The 27,199-nt window shown below is 41.8% G+C and overlaps 1 protein-coding gene across 2 annotated transcripts in view; it reads right to left on the reverse strand.

Annotated features, from left to right (window-relative positions):
• Positions 1-2,087: 2,087 nt before the first annotated feature.
• eng (endoglin) overlaps positions 2,088-27,199 on the reverse strand; it is a 40,947-nt gene continuing 15,835 nt past the window's right edge. The window contains exons 3-14 of one of the 2 annotated variants that reach the window (XM_062412471.1): positions 25,814-25,950; positions 19,600-19,713; positions 15,572-15,755; positions 12,805-12,991; positions 12,607-12,709; positions 11,943-12,132; positions 11,465-11,616; positions 10,935-11,165; positions 10,718-10,778; positions 6,126-6,236; positions 5,977-6,024; positions 2,088-5,881 (exon numbers count right to left, since the gene is read on the reverse strand). In XM_062412471.1, coding sequence (XP_062268455.1) covers positions 5,760-5,881; positions 5,977-6,024; positions 6,126-6,236; positions 10,718-10,778; positions 10,935-11,165; positions 11,465-11,616; positions 11,943-12,132; positions 12,607-12,709; positions 12,805-12,991; positions 15,572-15,755; positions 19,600-19,713; positions 25,814-25,950 — 1,640 coding nt within the window. In that variant the 3' untranslated portion in view covers positions 2,088-5,759. Of the gene's footprint in view, positions 5,904-5,976; positions 6,025-6,125; positions 6,237-10,717; positions 10,779-10,934; positions 11,166-11,464; positions 11,617-11,942; positions 12,133-12,606; positions 12,710-12,804; positions 12,992-15,571; positions 15,756-19,599; positions 19,714-25,813; positions 25,951-27,199 lie in introns of both variants that reach the window. The other variant, XM_062412472.1, reaches the window with a different exon arrangement.

A 27,199-nucleotide genomic window follows, 5' to 3' on the forward strand; every position in this document is an offset into this window, starting at 1 on the left:
TCTTTCATTTATCCCCAAGTCTCAGCCTCGTTCTCTCTGCTCTGTGAATTGGTGGCCATTTAATATGCTGCACTATTGTTAAAACAGAATGAGGTAATGATAATAAACTTTATTTCAAACAATAGAACAAGCCTTAAAAGTTATGAAATATAGTGAAGAAATATCTATAGTTGGAGTTTATGAAAATACTGGTGGTGAGAACACAAAGCAAGTGAAGGTACACACTGGTCACATAATCGGCTGAAGAGATCTGACAACTGTATCTTTGTCCAAATATCATACTCATACCATTTTTAAATGTCTTTGACTAATGTTTTAAAAAAGTGACACAAATAAAGTGAACTCCAGGATGTATGCACAATATATATGCATAATATATGAAGGCTCTAAGAAATGTAAGAACTAGAAAAAGCGCCAAAGCTCCAAGAACGTATATGGAGAGAGAAAAATACGTAGTTTTTAGAGAAGCTATTTATTCTCAGGATATACATTTTGCTTTGATTTGTGAAGTTTCTGGACTTGTTTACTGCTTCTGATCAACATTTTTTTATTACCAGGTTAAACTGTGGGCAACCGAAACCATCTCCAAATACCATTAGCGTTAAGTATTAAACTCATCTCATCATTTTAGATGACTGAATGCAAATTTTACTGCTCTGCAGAAAAACCCTCATCTCATCCTCAGATGTGAACAACCTGAACAGGCAAGCACTCGCACACACACACTCAGTCATACACTCATACAGACGTGTCACATTGTGTATCCTTCAAGGCCAAAGGCTTCCAACATGTATTGTGTGCCTTGGCTCCGGTCCTGAAAATGTGATTGAATTTTGTATCTAAAACAGACGACTTGAAACCTGAGGAAAAGCTGCAGCGAGAGAAAGAAAATACCATTACGTTCATCATTGCACCCAACAATAAGGGTTACATACATATGACTCATAACACAAATGCATAATGATGTTTTCTACTCGATGAGCCCATTGTTTCAGGTTAGTCAGGAGTCAAGCTCTGCTGAATCAGATGGAAGTCATAATAAGACTTGAATTCGCGACATTATTATAACATTGGAAAAACAGGATTTCACAGAAAAAGACAGATGACACATTCATTTTTAAACTACTTCACTATTCGTGATGACAAGGAGAAATACCCACACAATAATAGGCTAGGTAATTATACTTGAGTATTTTTCATTTTATATGCGACTCCTTTGGGGAAATTATTTGAGATTCACCAACTGCTATTAGTTTATTTGCAAATGAAGCGATTATACCCAAACCTAAAATAATTTTCTAATATACAGCGCATATACAGCTGCATAAAGCTGATAAGATAAGATAAATCAATTCAGAAGGAAGTACACAGGGAATCATTTATTTAAAAAGATATACAGAGATTGTGTACATAATATTCTCCTTTCACTACGGAAATATTATATAGATGTACTTGAGTAAAGTGCTGTAACAAAGGAGGATTGCATGAAGATGTATCAGTATTTGGTAGTATATGGTATATTCTATAACTATATTGACGTATATATATATATATATACAAAGGAGGATTGCATGAAGATGTATCAGTATTTGGTAGTATATGGTATATTCTATAACTATATTGACATATATATATATATATATATGTATATACTATATAATATAATAGTATACAATATACAATATGCCAAGAATATAAAATGCTGCGCAAGTATATTAATGGTGAATTTTTTCACAGTGAGTGAAATGTGGATTAATACAATATCATATATTAGGTAGTTGTGCGGAAATTGTTCAAGACGACAGCAATGTACAAAAAAGTCTAATCTTGTTTCATCATATAGCATCAAAATCAGCGATGCTCGATGTTGCTAATATTATGAAATGTCTCTTCACATTGCCAGTACAAATGTAGAAGTGTCAAATCAAAACACAGACATGGTTATGATGGAAGTCACCAATCACATAAGACAAACCACCTACAGAATAAACACAGTATAATTCTCACTCTTCCTATAATCCACTGCTGCTATCGATGGGTTCTGGACTTTGTAGTATTTCAACAGCAACACCAGGAAACCCAAAGAGGAAGGTTTGTCATATTCACTTTATTAGGATTATTCCAGACAAATCGAATACAGTATTTGGTTCGGAGACAATATAAAAATACATGACATCAGTTGAATACTATCTCAACACATATTGGACCCATTTTAAATGGTAAAAGGCTGCACATTGGCAGAAAAATAACGCTGCATTTTATACTTTATAAAATCAAATCAGACATTCAGACTTATTGTGTGGGCTTCATAGTTTTTTTTGTTGTAAAAATTCTGGATTTCAAACATCTAGAAAAGAGACTAGGGGACGATTATTCTGACAGAAATGTTGGCATACAGTACACCTACACACAGACACTCACACAATTGAGCATGCACATAGAAACGTGGTACATATACCATGTACATGCACACAAACACACACGCATATATTTCAGTAACTCTGTGTGGATCGCCTGAGGAGGAAGCCGTGGTCAGAGGCAACGAAGGGATTTGCAGGATTAACATTTGATTTAACTGACAGCCTGATTTTATATTCATGTATACCTACTCGAATACCTGACCTTTGGAAAAAATATATAAAGAATGGGTCTAATTTGCAGCATTTTATATCTTTAATGGAAAAATCTGTACTTGCTGCATTTTCACTTAAAGTAAAAAAAACAACAACAGGATATTTAACTGCGATGCTACTTTATGGTGAAATAATCAAAATTCTCTGTCTCCATTACTTCCACTGAGGATACCACGATGCACACAACACAATGTCAGGATGTCAGCATCACCGGAGATACGCTGTGTTCTTGGGGTACGGGGGGGGGGGGGGGGGTCTGACAGGGAGGCCATAACAGGTCAAACAGGGGGTAAAAGCAACAAACCACATGTAATGTCTGTGACATGTGCTGTGACACGCACTGCCTGCTGTATAATTGGGAAAAAACACAGATCAATATGAGGATTTGAAAAAACTATACAAAACAAATCTTGTGCATTTGATAAGTGCCTTGATTTAGAGATTGTCCCACTTCTTCAAATACATAAGCGAGGGAAGCAGGTTAAGAAAAATAGGAGTATCATACAACACTTACAAAACCCCAAAAAACCTTATTAAAACTACATATAGACACTAGATACAAGTTAACCTCATCATATTGCACAAACACTCAAGTGGCATTTTGTACTGGCCCTCTTTGTTCGGTCTCTACGCGGATACACAAGACAATCTGCCGTGTACGGAGAAAACGTACACACATGCACATACGGGTGGGGGGGGCAAGCTACAGAGCTCAGATACATACAATGAGGGGACATTTCTAAAATGTCGTTGGTCTGGAAAACACTGAAATGTTTTAAGGTTAGCTTGGAAGATGAATAAATTATTCAAACAATCAAAAAAAAGAGGAGGTGATTAACTATAATGGCATGTAAATATATATCAGTATATGAAATGTATATAAAGAAAAATTTTAAATCACAATTCTGGTGCCTCTTGTATTGTAGATAGTATTTGAAAGGATGCCTGCTGAATCAAGAGGTTTGACATGTGATGGGAATATTTTCTAAGAGTGGCAGTAAAAATATGTAAAAATACATTTACACAGTGGAAGAAACAGTGGGACTCACGGATCAACGGTCACTCTAATTCCCCCATCACGCTACTATCATGCATGTAAGTGATCACATGTAGCAAGAAAAGCTGATATTTTTTACATCAAACTCATCTTTCTCAATTATTTCCATATAATTACAAAAAACTCAGTATAGCTGAAAGATAAAGCAGGAATTTCAAAGGTAGTTGTCATTGGGTTAGAGCGGTTATGTTTACTGACTTATGTATTGTTGCAAACAGAACATAAAAAATTTAGTTTTATTCTATTGTTGCTTGTGATTATACCATCGAGTGCTTATGAGCTGTATCCAGAGCTGGGGACGGACTTACAGCTTACAGAAAAGCGGGGGAAGGTTAAACTCAATATGGCAAATTTATTTATTGAAAGAAAAAAATAATTGCACAGATTCATTCTCCTAATTCATAAGAAATGCTAAATAATCAATCATAGAATATCACAGCCCTTCGTTTGTACCTATACTTTTTCCAGGAGTCGGGGTGGCGACTCTTCAGCCTGTGTCAACGTGTGCTTGTTTGTCAAAGCGAGGTGATCGATAACGTCCATTAGAGGTCTAAAAATTATTTTTCCCTTCCGCGGACTCGTCTCCGATCGCGAGACAGAGCAGAGCATTAGCGGCAATTAGTGGCACAGCGACATTGAACATGAGCAAGGAGGTTGGACGGTTTATACCACATTTAATATCAGAGTCTTTCCTTTTTAAATAAGCAGAAGAGAGATGCTTTATGTAGCATAAACAGCTGCACCTCAGAGGGCAGTTCAGGCTGGTGATTAAATTGGCCTGAAAACACTTAAACGCAACACGTAAAGCATCTATTTTTGTATTGTGTGTTGTCACAGGCTTGAGTTTTTTTACGGTTGCAACAAATCATCAGGAAGTGGTGATGGACTGATCCTGACGAGACCGGACAATGTGCAGAGGAAAAGTACTGGAATTCAACCTCCAGACAGACTATTTTAGGGAAACTCCACCCAGTGGGTGCAGCTGCATTAGTCCACATATAAACCTGAAAACCGATGTGCTAACTCCTCCTCATGGGCACATTACTCAGCTCTGAAAACAACCATACATCTCCATACTGCACATTACATGAGGGATTATTTCAAAGCTCTTTTTCCTAATGGTTTATCTCTGCCTTTTGGCCATAAACAACATTTTAGATTGGTTTTGTTGGGTGATTAGACAATCAAGACTGTTCCTCCAGCTTTCCAAAAAAAGCTATGGGGTTACTATTTCTACATGGAGGCCCCCGAGACCGCTATTGCATAGCATGAAAATGGCACCATAGCTTTTTGTTTTTGAGCTACAAATGACCCAGCGGGTCTGCTGCAAAGTTAAACAGATAAAAGACAACATGAAAAAGGCAGAGAGTAAGATTCAATTCACCAGAGAAATCCAGTGGTAAGTTTAAACTTAGCCCCGGACTTCTTAGCAATAGGAGGTAGCTGGTAACTCCGGACCTCGAACTCCAATTAGGACAAATACCCCTAAAAGTGAGCATTTAATTGGCCGAGAGATCCGAACACGTCAAGCTCCTCAGTCCCCCGAGGTGTTGTTGATAACTTTTTGGACTGACCTAACTAAAGGCCTTTGTATTTTTTGGGGTGGCTTAGATGTGAACACAAAACAGCTTTTCATCTGTTTTTCAAAGTCAATTCTTGTGACTGGTTTGTCTCCTGTCTGACTATTATTGTGCTGCCGTCACACAAGCACAATTCGTTGAAAGGAATGCGGTGAATTTCCTGTTAGCTCTTGGGGGATGTGGTTTGTTTTTCCTGTTGCTCGGAGCCTTTTTTCCTCTCTCTTGCCCTCTTTAACTTCCTGTCCAGGAGCTTGACAGAGAAGCTACAGAGGTGAGCGTCAGAAAGCACAGATTAGACTTCTGTTTATCTGTCACCTCGGCCCTGTGGGTTGTGCTTTTTTTTTTATTTATTTACGTGAATTTAAAGAGATGGTAGGATAGGGGATGAATGCTTCTCAAGCATTGTTGAAGAAAACAAAAGCACAAAACCCATGTAGGTGACTTTGAGGGGAGACGGCGGCCCTGCTGGTGGTGCAGATTAGCATAATCTCATGCCATGCTGCTGGTTGGTGTGCTTTGGGTGCTTCCGATGCTAGCGTTAGCGCTGCTGTTCTCAGAGGGGGAAGGGTTGTTCGAAACTGGTTGTCGTTTGGCTCCCGAGCAGGGGCATCCTGAAGAAAGAGGCCAGAAAGACTATGAGAACATGATAACAAGGATAGAACTGATGAAAAGACAAGAAAAGAGATTAAAAAAAATATGTCCTCACCTGAAAGACTTGCTGCAGTTGTGCTCATGTCTAGTCCAGCTGGGTATCCTGAATCAAGCGGAATCAGCAGATGGGAAATTCAGACGAATATAAAACGAGATCTGCTGCATCTTCACGAACAGACCCTTCGGAGTGAATCGTACATTTACCTGTTTTAATTTTGATGAACCACAGCGCTCCAATAAGTAAAACTCCAATCAGGAACCCTCCGAATGCAATGCCCAGGACACCAGGTAGACCGAAATCAAAGCACGGTGGGGCTGAAACATACACATAAAAAAGAACACAATGTATGCAAGCTTCAGTGACACAACCGCAACTGATAGTTACTGCTATCGACAAAATGCATTTGCAGAAACTTAAAATGATCATGATGTGGCCTGTCAATCACATCCTTTGTGTTGTGTATTAAAGTATTGTTGTGTGGTGATCCAGTTGCAATTTGTCAATGTAGGACCAAGGAAGTGTTTAGGTATAATTTCAAATACTTTCAAGAGAAATATGATTGGAGACATTTTTCCCTAATACTAGCATAACAGATTTTAAGATTATCGAACTTACTCCTGCGGAAACCTTACAATCGTTTTATGGCGGTTCTTGAGAGTAGTGGTACTTCTGCCTATGGCTTGTATTTGCTGCGTTTTAAGGAGATAAGTCCATTTCAAATCACTGCCCACATGCTTCCACGCATCTCTCATGTTGACATGGTTGCTAAGCAATATTGCCACTAGAGGGCAGCGCACAGTCGACAGTTTACAACAGAACAGCTAGTGGAGGTGGAGATAATACATCTCTTACGAAAGAGGCGAAAGTGGCCACGTCGTGAATGGCAGCGGTCTGCGTTGCTTCTTTTAGACGGTGAATTCTTTGGTGAATTGATCATCTTGCTTTAACAATTAGGAACACTGCCCCCCCACCCCCCATTTTTCTGGTCAAACTGCTCCGTTGCATCAGTTTCATCCATATCCTTAAGCTTTCAGAAGACGTGCACAAATGTTCCCTCAGTTTCCCTATCAAACATTGGAAGTTGAATTCTAAAAAAAAAATGGAAATTTTCTTATTTCTGACTTTTGAGGAAATAATGCTGGACTGTGATGGACGGTTAACACCACAGCTTTACGCCCCCACAGACAGATTTTGTTGCAAGCTGAAGCCAACAGCTGCCTCCGCGGTTAGTTAAAAGATTCATGATACCGATTTTGCGAATGATGTTACGTCAAATACTATAGGATGTGTACAAGCTGGAGAGGCGGTGGACTAGTGGCAGAAAAAATTGGACTATGGGCAGAAAATTGGGAAGACATCAGACTGGAAGGTCTCTGGTTCGACTCCACAGAGTAACAACAACAAAAAAAAAAAAAACCTACCTGGACTTAGTAACAACAAAAAACTAACCTGGATGGACAAAAATCCATTCTCCCTACCCCACTGTCTAGTGCCCCTGAGCAGGGCACCTTACTCCCCAACATCTGCTCCCCGGGCGCCGTACATGGCTGCCCACTGCTCTGTGTGTCCTGCACCAGATGGGTTAAAAGCAGAGGATACATTTCCCTCAATTGCATGAGTGTGTCTGTGCATGTGTTTGGGATAAATAAATGTATCTTGTATCTTGTAAGCTGAAGCGTGGCCCTTTAACACTGCCTCCCTCCCATCTCCTCGTTACCATGACAGCACAAGCAAGGCCCTTGTAGAAAAAATATAACAGTCATTACTTTTGCAGGGTGACCTCAACCCAACAGAAATAAAAAAAAGAGTACATTTGTACTTTATCATTTCCCCTTTTCTAATTTAATGATACAAATTTCACTTTACAATCAAGTTATGCATTTGGCTATGTTCTTTGGGCTGGGCTCTGTGCTGGCTCGCCTTGCACAATGTGCTTCTCTGCTAACAGAGTTAATAGAAAGCATAAAACTCAGAGCCAGGGGCCATAAAAAAATCACTTTCCCTCGGAGCAGCTCTGAAAGAGAAAGAGAACAGGGCACCAACACTAAAACTTGATCAAGCCTCTGACATACAACACAGTGGCACAGACAGACTGTATTAGGCGGGCAAGGCCAACCCGCAATTCGGCTCCACTCATTGTGGTCCGGCGAGGCCGTGGACGGATCACCTTGAGACGCACGTCATTTCGAGAAGGCTGTACAATAGATCATTGACAGTTTTCCCCTTCACTCAGACATCACCTAAAACTGCTCCGACATCTGATCGTACAAACAAACCACTCACTTGGCACCTATTGATCGCTGCTTCCAATTTCTAAGCTGAAAAAAAAATAACATACGCACACGCCAGAAAAATTCTTTGAAAAAGTCCTTGAAAAATCATTTTCAAATAATTTCTTTGAAATAATTTTGACCAAGATCTGATCTAAACTTTGCTGCATCTGTATTCCTGTATGGAAACAGGCTGATAAATTGTCTCCAGACTTGAATCTGTACTTAAGGAGCTGCACACTCACACAACTTTTTCTCTTAGCACCCCAGCAAGCAGTCCACAGTCCCCACCGGAACATAATCCACGTGTGCATGCCATGGAATGCATGTTAAGGAAAAAAGAGATGGCATGCAAAGCTCTCTCCCCTTCTCCAGGTGCCTGTAGAGATGCTCCCACAAGTATCAGCAACGTTGGTAAGAAACTAATCATCACCTTTGCATGAGTTTCTCTCACCTGCCTCTACTGCCTCCTGCCTCCCAGTGGAAAGTGTGAGTCTAAGTACAACACTGAGCATCGCACAATAAAGCTCTCCATTACTGATAACGACAGAGGGTTTGTTTTGTAGAAACATGCCAGCGCTGTGCATCATGCACATTTGAATAACTGACGCATGTAGTGCCACAGCCACTGCTGTGTGAGTTTATAGAAAACATCATTTCATACTAATATATGAACATTCATCATTGAGAACGGAGGTACAAAGAGTAATGTTGCACATGTCACTCATTAGAAGAATTTAATTGTTTCAGTTAATTGAATAACAATAATATGCTTGTTTGATAAAAACCAATGAAAATACCAACTGCATCAAACACGACTCAGAGCACTGAAACAGGGACATCCTGTGGCCGTTGGAACTAACTACATCTCCAACCGTCAACCCGGGTTGTTGTCGTGTCAGTGAGGAACATTCCTTGACCCTGACTGGGATAAAACATCACAGATGCGTGATCGTGCTTTTCCTCTTGAGACTTTTTCTCTCCAGGCAATCAGTTGCTGTGTTAGTTTGTACAAGTGAGCCTTTGACAGCAAAGCTGAATAAACAGGAGCAGGAAGCAGAAGCTCCAGTGCAGGTGGACAGGAGGAGACAGGCAGCAGGTCTGTGCCGTGGCTCCCTGGAGCCCCCTTTATGGAAGCTACCAAACAGGAAGGATCGCTGAATGGAGCGCTCAGTCCTGCCCAGTGAAGGCAGAACACAACCCGCGTGCTCTGCTGATATAACCCTTGAATCTCTGACACCGGCAAAAGAATGAAGCCACGTAAGCAGAGCGACCGGACCAGCATTTTTCCTTAACAGCTAATTCCATTCCTGTGTTTCAGCCGCGCCAGAAAAACATTTCTTACTGTACACAACAGGACACAGGAAGGTAGGGATGAGTGGTTTAGTCAGCTTCCTCACAACACACACACACAGCAACACTGACACACCAGCCTCTGTGCGTGCAGAATAAAGAAAGCTTATAAATAAACAATCCCTTTATCATTTTTACAAAGACCAAACTCCAGGTGTTCTTCTGAGCAGCGTCGACTCTCTCGCGCTATTTTGCTTGAAATTTATTTTTCCTGGAGATTAATCACCCGTCTGGGGACTTCTGTCTTCAGTCAAAAAGCATCTCTCCCTGTTTGAGAGGACTGGGTTGAATGGTCCGACAATAGCACCAGGCCGGCTGTGTTTGGACAGCAGCGCAGTCAGGCCCCACTTGGAAACACAAAGGCCTTCACCTCCCTCCCCTGACGACCATTACTTCTGATTGTGGTCACAAGGTCATTCTGCAGACCTTCCTAAAGGACGAGGCTCTGCCCCGAAACCCCCCCTCGCCGGCTTCACCGCATATCCTGAGTCCACTGCTATGACAACCGCCATGCGCAGCGTTTGTTGTGCACCGACAGCAACAATATGCATGACAATGTAAGCAGCGGGCAGCAATGTACTGGCTGAGCATCGGACTCAGCAATTAAGTCCTGAAGGCAGGAAAGGGAAAATTCTAAAGTGTGTCTTTTTTCTTTTGAGAGTTGGGAGACTTTGTTGTTAGAGAATAAAATATGAAACATTCATCCTCATAGGGACGATTTGCCAAAAATGTGAAACTTGAACTCAAGCTCCCCATCAAGACAACATCACGTGGAGACAACATTTCACAGAGAGGAACTTTATGTATTTGTTTGGTGCAGTTTCATTATTCTGAAAGCAATTAGGTTTCTGTGTTAGTGTTTGTTCGAGAAGTACTAATTCCAAAGAAGATTATATTTATATATATAATAAATGTATAATTCATAACCCTTTAAGGTCAGTTTTAGTAAGTATGATTCTATTAGAGGAAATGTTTAGTTTTCATACAAAATATAATAGATCTAAGGAGATTATTATAAAACATACTGTATTTGATAAAACTGCTTAAGATTGAATAAAGACAGAATGCTGCCCCCAATGTGGATCAAAGTATCATCTGCTTCCAAGAGCACAATTAAAAAAGTAAGAGAAAAAATGAACTGGTTTATATTTTGGAGTTTAAACTGAACTCACTTGGTGGTTGCAGACACGGCTTCGTAACCTCCACCTTCACTTTTCCTCCTTCTCCACATGTCTAGTGAGGTGGTAAGAACAAGATGAAAACAAATTATAAAGAAATACAAACAAAAAATCACATAACAGGGGTTAGGCATATTTTTAATTGCTTTACTAATTCCAATGTAACCTTTTATTTAAGAATAAAAGTATTTTCATCTTGATGAACTCCCACCTCACTGTAGCACAGTTTGACGGAGCACTCCAGGTCCCACGTGGTGGACGTCAGCTCTTCGAGCTGATCCAGTGAGAAGCTGAGTCGAGTGCTGTTGGGGCAGGATTTCGAGGAGCAGTACTCCGGGATGAAGGGCAGTTCTTTTACTACAGGGAACGAACCCTTAGAGTACACGAAGCAGCTGATCACCTTGATGGTCCAGACGATGGTCCCAAAAGTGTGACCTGAAATCTACAGGGGGACAGAGACAACGACATAAACTGTGACAGAATGTAAATTCAAGAATCTGTAGTCTCTGAGTATAGAAACAACTGCCAAAGAGGCCATGTGTTCACATCTGTTCAATTGTCTGTTCATGGAAAGGATTACTCAAAAACTACTGGATGGAATTCTACGAAACTTGACAGTCGAATGCAGTAGAAGTCAGAGAGGAAACTATTCAATTTCCCTTTCTTCTCTGGCTTTTCCAATATTTTCACAAATCCCCAGTGAATAGTTTTGTGATAAATAGACGTTAAATGATTTCTTACCTCTGCGTAAATTCTCTTGTCGCTCTGCACCCTGGTGTTTCCGTCTAGGGGAGAGCGGTAATCTGGGGAGGTGTACAGCTGCATCAGCAGGGGCATCTGGTGAGGAGCAGTGGTTGCGATTGGGTTGATTGGTTCTAGTGTTGATTCTGCAACTGACAGAGGAAGCAAAACAAGAAAATAAACCATATAATATAAACCATTTTGTTCATATACTCTTTTGTGCTAAAAGCCTAAAGGAGTTAGAGTTGCAGCACAACACACAGGGTATGTACAATAATACACTGCATAGCAGTAATAGTGTGATAACAGTAATGATGATGGTGAAAATTACTTTGACTATTATTACAGCAGTCATTATCCTCCTGATTCTCTTCTCGCTGCAGGGATGGTGTCAGAAGTATTATATGCAGAGCCGTGACTTCTCACCATCTGCTCTCAAAACACCTCTAAAAACAATGTATACCTTTCACTGTCTCACCTGCCGGGGCGTCTTTGTTCACAAGGACCAGCAAGATTGTGGAATTCGCAGGTCTGAGCTCAGTGTAGCTGGTGAAAGTGCTGACATTAAAAACTTTTAAAGCCTTCCGTTGCACATCCCTCGCATTGTCGCTGTTCAGCGTGTGCGAGGGCGGGATTCTGATGCTGGGCAGCAGGATGTCATTGTTGGACTGTGGAAAAAGGGAAGACGCGCTCGGATTTAGAGGCAGTGTCGCACAAGCACATCTCTCCATGATTTCCACAGAGGCGGGCAAACTTATTGTGTGTGTAAGAAGTCCGTTAACTCTGTTATCAAGTGAGCGATGTAGCACGTTTGACAACAGTTTTATCACAGACAGCAGATTCTTTGTCCTCTTTATGAAACCTGTCTCACATGTGCTGTTGTGGGACAATACATGTGATAACTCTATGAGCCTTAAGTAATCTTAGTTAGGTTTGGGTAATGTTAGGTGTAGGAAAAGGTTCAGTTTAGGGTTAGGGTTAAAACAAGCATATGTAGTAACTATTGTTAAGTTAAGTTGCAGGAAATGAATGTAAAGTCAATGTTATGTCCTCTGAAGTCATGGACATAAGACGGTCTCTGTGTGTGTGTATGTGTGTGTGTGCGAGAGTGTGTGTGTTTGTGTGTGTGTATGGGTGCTTACACCAAACTGGGTGTACTGTGCATTGAGGACCGTCCACGTCGTTCCCTGAGGTCCCCTGAGGAACACCCTGATCTTCTTTTCGTCAACACGCAGCAAAACATTGCTGCAACACAGACATTACCACACATTACATGGGTGCTCACAAAACCAAACATCAGCAACAAAACAACACTGCACCTGGTGAATTTCCAGTTTTACCTAATGCTCGTATTCTCTGGGATGTTGATGATGTGAAGCTCGGCCCCATCCACTTGGTTTTTCGGCTGCTGCGGCGGCGAGCAAGACGTGAGCGAGGAAGCAAGAGATTCGGCTTTAATCTGCAGGAAGTGCTTCTCGGACGTGTCTTCATTTTCAAGTACACAATCTCGAGACCCAGGTTTGGTTCCTGTACAAAAAAAGAAAAGTTCAATTTGTCTCGTTGTTTATTTGTTGATTGAAACAGAAAAAGGACATTATGGGTAAAAAAGAAGACAACAGCTCCATAAAACTGATTTGCCAGCACTACTCTTTCCTGCGGCAGTGGAGCAGTGATTGCAATAGCTGATAAACAATTATAGCCTGTAATTTGTATTGATTTACTTCTGGTGCTCCTGGAGACCGTTTCCAGTTACACAACTGACATTTAAATTGACGGTTTTGCACTTGTTGGTCGGTGCTTGGGAGTCACAGTCCGACCTGCAGGCGAACAAACTGCTGGGGCAGGCACATAAGCACCTTGCTGCACTGTGTATGGAACAGAAGTCTCATGGGAGAACCCTGTGCTGCGCTCAACTTTTGACCTGGTACACACTCGGCGCAGTGCCCAAACTGCAGTGCTGGAAAGTTGTGGGAGATACAAGTTTCCCGCAGCAGCTCGTATAACCTCCTCACACCGGCAGCAACACACGCAGCAGCGGGAAAATACCCAACAGAATATTTGAGACTTATTCTGCCGGGTTGGGTTTTTCACATCAGAATATTTGAACTGAGTTTGGGAAGTTGTGGAATATGCGGTAGGAGCGGTTTGAGTAAATTCACCCTTCCACAAATATGTAGAAACTTTTATTTTACAGGATAAACAAGGTAGAAAAAATGTGCACTTATAGTTCTTAACTGAGATATTTATTTACATTTTATATTGATAATATAGGTTATGTGTTATGATATTTCTCGCAGTATTACCTCAAGCTCGGCCACTACATAGAAAATGGTTCTTTAAATATGGACTAGCATTTCTCAATTGCACTTAATAACATGATAGCAGTAGCATGTCAGGAATCCCAAATCAAAAGGAACCACGAGGGATATGTACATACTGTATTTTCACCCCACCTATTTTGAAAATCCTCCACTTGGCAGCACACTAGTTGTGTAATCACTGCACACACTTTTCAAACGCCCACAACATCCTACATGACTTCACCTAACACCCCAAAAGAGGCCGAGACGCATGATGAAACAGCGATGTAAACTTCTACTGCAGAAGTTTGAATTCCCCTGCGGACCGTGGGCCTGTTATAGAACGAGCTAAAGCTAAGAGTGGCAGAACAACAAAGTTTATCACAAATGCTATTTAAACAACAAAGATAAAATAGCAAAAAGAGTGATATGGCCTTCAGGGACGTAAACCCATCACCTCAGGCAGTGGTTCCCAACCTAGGGGTTTAGGACCCTGTGGGTCAAAGCTATGATGAAAGATTAATTACAACATCAGTTAAAGCAGAACAATTTACAGCAACAGAGGAAAATAGACAGATGTGCTTTATCTGGGATAATGGGGGTCTCAAGTCTCTGGCATTTTAATGTGGGTGTCAAAGGCTGAACACTTCTTAACCTCTGACCTACAGTGCATCTCTATAATATACATGGAGAAGGACAGGAAATCATGAAGACAGAGATTAAAACCAAAGAGAAACACACAATTGCAGCCTCAAACTATTCCAGCATCAATCGCAACCCATGTCAGAGCTCTGCAATGGCTTCAAACCCCTTTGAGAGGCTTTGCTTGATAATAATTGTGCTTCATGGAGCATCCTGCTGCTACTGCTGCTGGCAAAAAGCCGCCAGTAACATCTTCATGTCCAGACCTGAATGGTCAGCATTGCTGGCTCTTTGTCCATGGTTTCCCTTTTCAAATGTTTCTCATTACGCAATAAGTCTTGTCTTGATATTAACCGAGTCCTCAAACTTTTACATTTCATATACAGGAACTAAAAAAGGTCTAGTCGAGGGCCACAAAGTTTTCTCAACGATTTCATCAGATAATTTTTTTAAGCACAAGTAAGATAAAAGAAGGCAGGTGATTTTATCAAGAACCCTGGAAACCAAACCGCATCCATCCCTGATTGCTGTACAGCAGACTCCCCCGTCGAGTCGTGTAAGGAGGAGATTTATGTTTTGCCGACTGTAATTACTTTGCTCTCTTCAGCATCGAAAAATACGGTTTGAGACCAAACAAAGACGCAGATAGCGGATCCCAGATAAACATCACGGGTGGCAGGGCTGATAAATCTGAAACACTTCAAGGTAGACAAAGTCATATACAGTGATCTGATGGAAATCTATCGTGTTGTCTGGTGTGCTTCCTCATTTCATGTATGGCATGTTAACATGCAATTAACTTCCTACCAAAGACTGCATTTAAAGATAAGTGACATGGCTGATCCCATAAAGTGAAGCCAAAGTTTCTTGATAGCCCCCTGGTGGCTGGCTGCAGTATAGTTGATAAACCCAACCTCCTCCATGTTTGAAAAGGGGACGTGCTATGTACATGTTCTTTTTTTCCCTCAAATATGGTCTGTGTTTACTTACGAGAGTGGTATTCATATTCAGAGCAGGACTTCTCTGACTCGTGGGTCTTTACATGCTGCTCAGTTACTGCAGGTCGCCTTGACAGTTTCCTCACCACAGACCAAACAAACAACCCCTCCCAAACGGACATGTTTTGAACAGCAGTCATCAGCCAGGTTGCACAAACAATTCTCACCTGTTGTTCCTGTTGATGAGATGGATTCCAGGTTCCGGACGGTTGTGAAGGAAGTCACGCCGCCAAACTTCTTACTTGCCCACTTGACCAGCTCGTCATCCTGAGTGGGCATGTCGTGCTTGTAGACAGCCGTCGTGCCATTACGGTGATTAGTGTGCAGGACAATCGATGAGTTATTACTCAGCTGTAAAGCAGAAGTCCATGTCCTGTCAGTTAGTTTCATGAGAAGGCAATTTCCCCGAAAGAAACAGTCATAATCGCCTCGGCCATAAAAAGGCATGAGTGTGTGTGTGTGTCACTCATTGCTACGGTAACACAGGAATGACTGAGACAGCTTTGTTTTTGTTAATATATAAAAATCATGTCTGCGCTGAGTTTGACACATCAAAACTTCTTTACCCATCCCTCTTATTCTCTTTTTTTCCCCCTAAACCTCCACCCGACTCTCCTTCCATTCTCCAAGCGGGGTCCTGTTAAAAAGAAATGTTTATTATGGTTAAGTGTCCACGAGCCCGGTTGCACAACCCTGTTGGAGCCAAGGTCTTTCCTTTGCTTCCTGAGTGGGGCCAGGAAATGGGACCTTTTTTAAGCTTTGTGCGTCACCGCTGTCGGCCTGAAATCTGGCTCCATACATGGTATAAATATATACATCTATCCCGTCGACGAGACACTGCTGCTTCCTCGTCTGGCCCGATGGGAAATAATGGGGGTTTACATTAAGCGTTGCATGATTAAGCAGGCAGGAAAATAGGCCTCCAGACCATTAGTCCCATGTTAAAAAGAAAAAAGACTCAACAAATAACAAACCAGAGCTTTTTTTTTCTGTTTGTCCATTGACGCTCCACCATCAATGGACTTTAATCCACTTGTGTTTGGCCTTCTCTTCTGCAGCAGGGCAGAGGCTGAATTTGTACAGCTCATTTTTATGCCGGCTACTTTCATAGACAATAACAATGAGATGATCGGGCCAAAAATATCCTGTTTCCAATGAGAAGTTCTGCTAAGTTACATTTTGTATTTCATCTTCTTATATTCGTCTTTGTGCTCCCGATTGAATTATTTCATTTTTTTATTCTTGGGCTGAACAATGGGCTGAACACAGACAGTATGATTCATAATTACTGGATTCTGACTCAAATTATTCCGCCTCCTTTGTCTGTGGCAATAAGTAAGGACGGGTAGTGCGATGAGCAATTTTAGAACCTACAGTTTTTTTTGTTTTTTTTATCAAGTCAAGTGTGTGTTTAAAATGATGAGAATCACTCTCCCGACCTGTCGAGTGTGTTCAACTATTTGTGTGATTAGAATGGTGAAAGCCAAGTAAGCCTGAGGGAGTCATCGGTCCTTCTACATGAATATTTGATTGACTCTGGTTCAAAAATAGCAAGATGGAGAACTGGAGGAATAAAAGAAGGAAGGCCAGTCACGACAGGAGGAGGAGGAGGAGGAGGAGGAGGAGGAGGAGGAGGAGGAGGAGGAAGAAGAGGAGGTAAGGGCCTGAACAGCAGGATGGATAGAAGAGGGGAAATACCAATCGTAATCATTTGAGCGATTAAAGTTGAATTAAACTATCTGCAGAATTTTTTTTTTTGATATTCTGCAGGCTCATAGGAAAAGCTGAATGAACCCAGAAGATGTTGTGAGTGGAAACAAGCATCCCTATCCACTGCAGATTACACAAAGCTCTGATTCTTTCCCATCAGCCCGTCCTGGGAGTCCCTGCTGCGCTCACGCTTCATCTTCTCACCAAATCAATAACATTAGATTCATTCTATTCAATACGAATGTCTGCTGCTATTTTCCGACAAGCAAGGTGCTGCACGATGCTCTGAAATAGATGCAAGATTCACAAAACTTTACCGAGACGAAAAATCTTGCTGTCGACGTGCGTTTCATTTGGGAACAACCCCCGTGTGCTGAGGTCAGCTGTGGGAGGCTAACGAGAGCCGCGCCTGTGACAGCGAGCCGAGCTGTCAGAGGTGGTGACGAACTTTCTTTAGACGCAGAACAGATGCTGGGTCTCTCTCGGACTGCAATCTGCGCTAAAACACCATTATCCCCCAGTGATATCGCTCATCCCACGAAAACATCCTCCGGTCACAGGCAACATTGTCCAGGCCCTTGACACGAAGCAGGATGTGGTATCACATCTGCTGTCAGCGTGTCGTCGGCTCATGACATTCCTGATTTATTTTTATTGAGATGTTTTTTTTTACCCCTAAGCTAGATCTGCTGATCATAGCGGGCCTCCAGTGGCTTTAACTCATGTGACTATAGAAAAACATATTAATTCACCTTATTTAATGCCGACCCTAAATTATTTTTGTGTTTTGAAGCACTAAAAATAGGGAAAGGTTTTCCAAGTGATGCATTCAGGCTCAGGGGGAAAGCTCAGACTTATTAAAGTCAACAGCCTTGTGTGTGATGCATTTTTAGTGAACTCAAACGTGGGTTGTGAACACCCCCCTCTCAACCATAGTGAGAAATCCCATGTATTTCATTGGATCTTTTGTTTTCTTCCATTTAGCAAACTGTCAAATCTCAAGTGCACTTCAAAACCATCAATCAAACATTTGAGGAATGCACACGTTTCAAAGCACCATGGTAAAATTTGTGGAAAGAAATTAAGGTGGTAAAATGTGAACTGTAATTCTCCATCTCAGGGAAGTTATAACGTTCATTCTGCATTAATATGAAAGGACACCAGTGACTGAATACATGGTAAAGAAAGGTCGGTGGTTCGATCCCTGACTCCTCCAATCTGCAGTTGATACTGAACACTTGACAGCTGGGCCCGACAGGGTATGAATGGTGGCTGTTAGAAAAGAAGCGCTGAGTGAAGAAGAGCTGTATGAATGTTTGCGTGAATGGTTGAGAACATTGAAAGTGCTACACTCAGGGATTCAGTCATTTGTAAAAAATAAATCTAACTTTTGACATTGGAAACAGATAAATAGATTAAAACTGCTGTAGTGACACAAATGCAGCAATGATCTACCCAATTAGTTAGACAGAATAAAAAAAACAGAATCCATTTACACCTGAAGATGCTTGATTTGTTTCGTTTAATTGATTTGTTATAAATATCCCAGGAGTCGAGACAAAAACGAAAACTAATCAGTTTTGTGATAACAAGTTTGAAAGTAGAGTTTTAGAAAATCTCATTAATTTGGACCCATCAGGTCTTTTGAATAAAATGTCCTTGAAAGACTGTTTAGTTTGATTGTAAAAGAACTTGACACGTTCACATAAGATGTTCTAACAAAGTCAAACTGAAAGACAATGTTTTTAAGGTTCATCACCTACATACAAACACAATTTGACAAACCACAACAAGTGCCACCCGTTATCCTCAGAGAAGAATAATGTCTTCATTTATATAGACACTCGAGCGGCTGCATAAAACGTTTGTGTTCTATGGCCCCTGCAGATTTAATTCACAGATATAATCTGAGAACAGTGTGTTAACGTCAGAATCTCAAAGTTCATTGGGACATTAATTTTACAGCTCGGTGCCGTCAGCCCCTCTCGTCACCGGCCACGCTAAAACTCTTCTCCATTTTTATAGTATAGATAATAAAACACATACACACACAGAACGGGCTTATACAACAGCAGCAGCCAGTACTTATGGAAAAGCAGCGTGGTTCATTGTTTGTGTAAACAGGCTCACAGAGCTGCACAGCTGTGGCAGTTTGACTGTATGCAAACAGCTGGCACCAGACAAGAGCTACATGAGTGGGAAAAGATAAACTTTTATCGTCCCCCTCCGGAGAACTTTGTCCCGGACAAGTACATCTGGAGAAATCCGAAATTGAAACATTACTGACAAAAATAAACACTTACACCCCCCCCCCCCCCCCCCCAAAAAAAAAACTGTTAATTTTTCATGATTGGTTAGTACTTAGCCGCTGTAACAGCACACTGTAACGACAAATGAGCTGGAGCTATAGTGGTCTGTTGCAGGATCAGTGTCTTCGTCTGTTAGCCTGAATGTGATTATGAGGACACAGAGACATTTAACTCACATGAATGCGGACGCCAGCGTTGATGTTGTATAGACCGTAAAGTGTGACGGCCGACGTGAGGATGAGGTCCATTGGCTTGGCGTCCTCCATATTCAGAGAGAACATCGGCAAATGCTGAGGGGTTAGAAAAAAATGTAAACGTTTGTTATTTGAAATGTCACATGAGCAACAACTGACATATTGTAAGCATAGACTTTTTTTTGTCGCCAATTTATCCCACCAACTAGAAAAAACGAACTGTCTTTTGGCGGCTGAGTCTGCACCGTAGAGCCGGGACACCTAACAAGTTACCAAATATCATCTTATACCAAATAACTACTTCATACCAAACTCACCAGAACAATGAGCACTTCAACACACATATCAGAGTGAAACATGTATCATCTGTGCAGCCTTGTAAACTGGAATCATATACTGCCGTCATGGGATCAATAAACGTAGACAGAGAAACAGGCTCCATGACAGGCTCTATTAAAATGCAATATGTTCCAGAGATCCATACGTTACTGCTAGGATTAGAAAAATAAAAACAATCATAAATATGTGATTTAAGCTTTGGATAAAGTGCATGAACATGAAGACGTTTCAGCTACAAATTAACAGGAATTTTTTATGACCTTTCTGAACATATGGGGACGGAAATCCTGATTTAGAGTCAGTATTTATTGTTATACATTTTTGAATCTGCAAAGCCTCTTGATCTGGCGTGGAGCGCCTCCACATGAACAGACATCAGTGAGGGAATGTGACAATGATCCTTGTTTTTGCGTCTGCGAAACGTCAACACATGCGTCTCTCCAGAAAAAGGCAGTGCCACTCATTTGCCAAGGCTGCGAAATAGTTCGGCAGGAAGGAGCCGTCTCTGCGGTCTGTCTCCAGTTTGACACCCACATTAATGCGGTAATGCAACGCCGAGCTATTATTACACCTCCGCGCCAGAACGAAAAAACAAGGTAAACAAGTCGAGAGCAAGTCAAAAGCCATCAAAATTAATTATTAGCCTGATGTGCTAAGAAAGAGCCGTGCTTTTTAATTAAAGATGTTAGTAACATTAAAAAATTGTCTCTAAAATGCGAACAGAAGGAAGCATTGAAAACATTCACGCAAATAACCAGAGGAAGACGAATTTGGAGAAACCTATAGTGGCAGTAAGAGCAATATCAGCTACATCTTAATTTGCAACCCGGTGTATTCCCACTGTCCTGTGCATACTGTACATAAAAGCTCATTAACATCATTTAACACATAATGCAATACCTCATTAAGCACATTTTCAGCTGAGGGTAACAGATTCACTAATCACCACCGCAGTCACTCCATGAATCAGCCCCTAATTAACACGCTCCACACGTGAAAAGCTGTTTCAAGTTGAGCTTTATCCATACAAGTGGTGGTGAGCAAACCTTTTCACAGTATGATATGTTTGTGTTCTAACGACTGAATTAATTCCAATTAATCTTCGCACTAATTAATTTTACTTCCATAACAGCCCCGAAAAACTTCCAAAAGTTCCACTTTATAAATGTATTAGACAAGAACAACAGCTTGGAAATATCACGTCAAACACGTATTTTTTTCCTTTCGCTTTTGAGGATTGATTGTTTTCGGAGCAGAGCCTGTCGAGGAGACAACGAGCATGCTGGGAAAACAGTGTGAATCCCTGATATTAAATTAATTGACTCGCTACCTGATGCTGCAGGAGCCTTATGCGTGGGGATTGGGATGAGCTCTGGTCGGAGCTATGAACCATTTTCAGAGTCGTAAAGAACAACCCGGGTCTGAGTGAAACGTCCAGAGAACAGCTCGGAAAAGAGGGAGGGATCGTAAATTCCACAAATAAAAGCGATAAAAAAAAAGGGAAAGGTGGAGACACTGTGAAAGAATGAGCTACTTGGTGCATATGTTTTCCGTTTTTGTCCGAGCCTGTGCATGTCAACTTGTGTGCGACGCTGTGAACGTAGCCGCGGGTATAATCACATTTTTATAAGACCCTCGCGTTTCATCCTGAGTGCAAAACATCTATTCTAAATAAAGGATATACTGTAGCTCGATTGCCCTGAGGTCACAGGGAACATTAAAGAGACTGGGTTATTATCACAGGCAGAGACTCAGACACACGTCTTCCCAGAAAGGCTGCTTTGTTTTCACCTTGAATCATGTTGCATAGAGTAATTTAATGAATGTCAGTTTCTACAGAGTTCACTGGGAGATAACTCACTGGTGTTTTCCTTATATAATCCTCTAATGAGCTTCATTGTCTCTACTTCTCGACTTTCCCTCCCTTTTCGTTTTCGTTTGTGACTCTCATTCTTTCATTCTGAACCCTGGATCGCAACCGCGGCCGACCCCGATCACTCACCTTTGCTACTTTTGTTCCTGTGCTTACAAGATACAATTGTTTTCCGTTTCAGGCTTTTTATTTTTCTTCCCTGGGAGCAATTTTTTTTCATTTTTCGTTTGACGGGCCTTTGCTGAGGCCGTTTCCAGTTATTCTCTTTGGCTCGCCCCCTCAACTTGAGTTGGCTCCGTTTGGTGGAGTCTCCGCCTCGCGCCAAGAGCCCCGGCCGAACCCGAAGCCAGCGTGTGACATCAATGGCCCCGCGTACCAGCGGCTCCTCCCTATGAATTCTCCCGGCCTGTGCCTGCAGCCCCCTTGATGTCCGTCTATAATTCTCCACACGCTCAAACGGAGTCGACTGGCAGGTTGTAAATCAGCGTGAAAACAAAAGGTTTGGGGGGGGAAGGGGGGAAGAGGGTGATAAGAAAATTTAAAGGACAAATGGGACATGGGAAGCAAACCTCCCATCTGACTGAGCACTTTGGCAAGGGATAAAGATGTGTGTAGTCCCCCCCCCCCCCCCCCCCACACACACACACACACACACACACACACACACACACACTTCACTACCTCTGTGTTTAGAAGAGGAATCTGTTCTAAACAGTCCGGAGCAGATAAGAGGAGTCTGTGCTGAGAGATCTCGTGTCCACTATCTTCTTTCATTCGATAAAACATCTACTCATCATCCCACAGCAGAACAGGATATGCTAACTGTGCGATGTCCAATGCATCACGCAGCTCCAAAGTCAAATGCCTTTCGTGAACTCTCCCAAACCCCCGCACAGACAACTTGCTCCACTCTTCTCGTAAACTATGTGTCAAACTTTTACTGGCACTGAAATATTTATTTATCTCCCACACAGCGTAATGTTCCTGCTTCTTTCGCTTCAGGCTTAATAAGATGACTGAGAGGAGCAATTCCCTGGTAATATACTTTAAATCTATTTTGTCATCAAATAGCGTTTTTCCCTCTGATTTCCACTCCATTAAATATATGATGTAACAGTTCAGTCTATTAAATGGGAGTTAAGACTTAAGATCTCAGCAACATGTCAGTAGACCCTGTTCTCTGAGGCGACCACAGCGATCATCAGCTCGCACACCGTGTAGCTAAGTAAAGTTAGAAATCTGTGTCCATCCTACCTGGTTTATCTGCAATGACTATTTCAAAGCTATGTCAATGTTTTTCATGAAATTAAACTGAATTAGTTTCATTACTATTCATATAAGTAATATGAATCACTGATCTGGTGTCAGTTTGTTCTGTTAAGCAATCGAGAACCTCCTGACCCCAGTTCACACTGTTCCAAAATAAGAGCTCTATAATTCAGATTGATCTAAAGCATTGCAACAACTTAATAAACGTTTTGCTTTTACTTCGTAGACAACCTGTTAAAGAGAAAGTGATTGTACAGAGGTTGCTACCATGACAGAGATCAGCCCCCACACCTCTTTTGAAGGTCTGCCTGTCCAGGATGTAGAATAAAAATAATCAAACGATCTGGCAATGATTTTAGCCCATGGGCTGCAAGTTGCAGAGTCGCTGCTGTAGTTAATTTGAGGAGGTAGAAGACATTTTTTCCCCCCAGTCCGGAATGATGCAGGTTATAGTTTTATCTGGAACATAAAAATGTACCTTTAGAGTCTTAAAATGATAAATTCAGATGAGCGATTTGGCATCCATGCGGTATATGTCAGCTTTAGTTTGTCGGGGAGGTTTTCCCTTCAGAGAAAAACCCCTGACAGGATTTTATTAATTTTATAGAGGTGATGGATTCTGGCAGGCGTTACACTGGTGGGATGGGGCCTTAGCTAGAGAGTGCACACAGCACAAGTGCTTCGCTCCTCATAATCGCCGCCGAATGATTAAGAAAGACGGATGGGGCAAATATAAATAAAAAGACAAGTATACGGCAGTTGCTTAACACAAGTTGTGTGAATGCAAAGCATAAAGAACCCTAACAAACAGGGGAAGCAAACAAACCCTGATAAATAAATGACTAATGTGAGCTGACCGACAACTCTGGACAGTGAAAAATGGAGTCTGGCACAGTAATAACAACATATAGATTAAAAGTTTTCTGGAGCTACTTTTTTTGGGTGTCAGTCCTTTAAAAGTTTGTAAAAATCAAAATGGCCCTTTAGCGTAAGAAAATAATGACCCATCTTTCTGTTATTACTTGCATCTGGTAATTCGTTAGCGGGTTAAATTTTGTCGTGGAGGAAAATAAGTTTTCAGCATATTTGTTTCAGAATCAGGATTGGAGATTAAATGTACAACAATTTACTGTATAAGTCTTGACAGGAGCTTAGAGGCTACCAAGGCTAACTCCCTGTCTTTCCCTGTTAAAGGTAAGGGGGGGGGGGGTCCCCGGATCCACTCCAAAATTTAATGGGGTCTTTGTTGGGTTGTGACATAGCCCTCTACAGAATTTCATGGAAACCGGTTCAGTGGTTTTCGTGTACTCCTGCTGAATAACAAATAAACAGACAAACCCGATGAAAGCATAACCTGCTTTGCAGAGGTACTAAAGGTAAATGTACCAAAATGCTGCATGGAGAGACAGCGGTGGCCTCACAGCAAGAAGGGGTCGTGATTTGGCCGTTGCCTCTCTGTGTGGAGTTTGCTTGTAATCCCATGTGTGGGTTTTCTCTGGGTACTCCTGATTCCTCCTTCTATCCTAAGATATGCAGACTGGGGTAAGGTTGATTGAAGATTGTGTGAGTGTTAATTTTGTTTGTCTCTGTATGTTGGCTCCGAGATTTGTGACCTTTCCGGGGTGCATCCCTCCTGTCAGCTGGGATTGGCTCCAGCTTCCCCCCTCAGACGATAATCGATGACAGATGGATGGATGGACGGATGAATGTTGCTTCGTTCTTCCCTCTTTCCTCTTTCTCTGTTTCAGGTGAGATGTGCACACTAACATCTCATCCTGCCAATCTCTGATGTTAGTGGACCACATTGTACAAGTATAAAAAACACCTACTGCATTTTTTAAGAGATGTGTCATCTCCTTTGCATAGGTCGGCCTCCACAGTTGGGTTTGCTATATTTCAATGTTTGCCAACAGACAGACCCTCCTGCTGTAAAAGTAACCTCGACATAATGCTCCCGACCGATTTCCCCACGTTTGCAAAAGTGAATATCATAGACAGAAAGGTGTAAAGTGCACACAAGGTGAAAACATGTGGAATGCATAGACTTGACACACTGCTTCCTTCTGTTTGGTGTGACTGTGATGGATAAGCACTTTTAAGATGTTAGAAGAAGCTATATTACTACGTAACGGTGACTGCCCACTTTAAGAACGTCTCTTGTTCAGGAAGTACATTTACATTTCATGTCATTTAGCTGACGCTTTTATGCAAAGCGACTGCAAATTAGTGCCAAACTTGCCCAAGGACACTTCGGTATCTACTCCTCAGCAATAGCCGACCATTTATTTTCACCCACCTTGACGTTTTAGAATATCCTTTTAAAAAGAGTTTGTGTCTTGAGCCAGGCCGAGCAGCTACAAGATGAATCGAGACCATAAAACATTTAATTCGCAGCAAAATGAAAAAACTAAAAAAAAGTCGCTATTACGAATAAAACAAGATTTTCTTAAAAGACAGTTGATATCATTCAGACATGTGGCTTCTGCAGGAGCATTTCATAATTTTCACAATGTCCTATCTCATGCTCTTTCTACCTTGGATGGTTAAAATAAAATAGTTTAGATGATCAGAAAATGGGTGTTATTTTTTTTGCTTCCATAATGCCTGTTGAGATCAGCCGAGGATATTTTCCTTTCGCCTGTCGAGCAGATTTTTCACATGTTCACATTTCTCGCACAGGCTCCTCTGCATCTCGTTTGTGTGCGACGTGCTTACCATGGGGCCAAAGTTAAGGATGTGGACCTCTGTCTTGTTCTCTGTGACGAAGCTGGTCCAGCAGCCAGTTACCATCTCCCTTATGTGGAACCACGGGTTGCCGGCACCCTCTTTCGGATCACATGTCTGACTCGAGGCTGGAAGAAATAAAGTACAAATGGTTAAGCAGTGTCAGCGGCATAAATTCAAGTCGCAGTAAATAACAATTCGCGCCTCCAGCCTTAAAACTGGGGAGAACTTTTGTATTATTAAGTCCGATAGTGCAAGTAGTGCCAGATTATTCACAACAATCTGCCATACACCGACACGAGCATCCTACGAATGAAGACTTATTTGCGTGAAAGCCAATATCCGTTTACAGATAGATGAACCCAGCAACGTAACAGATTCCTTGTCTTAAAGGGGCTACGTTTGTTATAAGTCCCCATGAAAGCTGTTCCCTACTCTCAGAGGATGGATGTTAAACGTGTGGGTAGGACATTATTGTTTAAAAAAAGCGGATCATCTGGCTCACGTTTATCAGACGTGACAGGACGCCGTGCTGCAGTCATCAATCAAGCCTGCTCACTACGCTTCCTGCGCCGAGTCGGCTGTTTAACCTGGGGATCTGTGACTCAGGAGTTCTGGATTAATCGAGGTGAGGCGGCGTGGTCATGGATGAGGTTGAGAATAAATGCCTGGTGTTTGACCTGGGCTATGTGTGTGTGTGTGTGTGTGTGTGTGTGTGTTTGTATGTGTGTGTGTGTGTGTGTGTTCTATTGTGTTGGATTGCCCTGAGTGTGTGAGGCGTGTGCACACGCTCACTTTAACCTGCCGAAGGTTAGTTGCGGGGGACAAAATATGCTTCCTCTTTTCTCGGGAAGAACAGTGGAGACAGAATGCAGAGGGTCAAATGTCTTTTCCAGCTCAATCAGAGAACTCTTTCCTGGCCCACCTCCCATCTTTTACTGATTAAACACAAAAGAGTCTGACTGAGCCATTATGACTGTTCTGTGGAATTGAGGGCTTTGTAGTACCCACCGTGGCGGATGGAGGCAACATTCCATACTTCTACATTTTCGTTTGAAGAGCTTTAGAGCTGCTAAAACTGAGAGGTATGGAGATGCTGCTGTCCCCGTTTTACGCAAACACTTGCTTATTGGGTCTTTTCGGTAAAGACGTAAAGCTTTTGCTGATTCGACAGGCTCCTATCACATGACCCCCTTCTAGATGAAAACAACCAGCACTACTCTTGGCTACCAGTGTAGTACACAACATGGATAATCAATTACAAAAGCGTTGGTGACCCTGTTGTCTTTGCAAACAGCTGTTGTGCATTAAACAATATTAACATTCATAGGTGACAAGCTATTATTCAAGAAATCAGCGACAATTCCTTCGTCCTGC

This window comes from Platichthys flesus, chromosome 19, assembly GCF_949316205.1.
Source record: "Platichthys flesus chromosome 19, fPlaFle2.1, whole genome shotgun sequence".
Lineage (NCBI taxonomy): Eukaryota > Metazoa > Chordata > Actinopteri > Pleuronectiformes > Pleuronectidae > Platichthys > Platichthys flesus.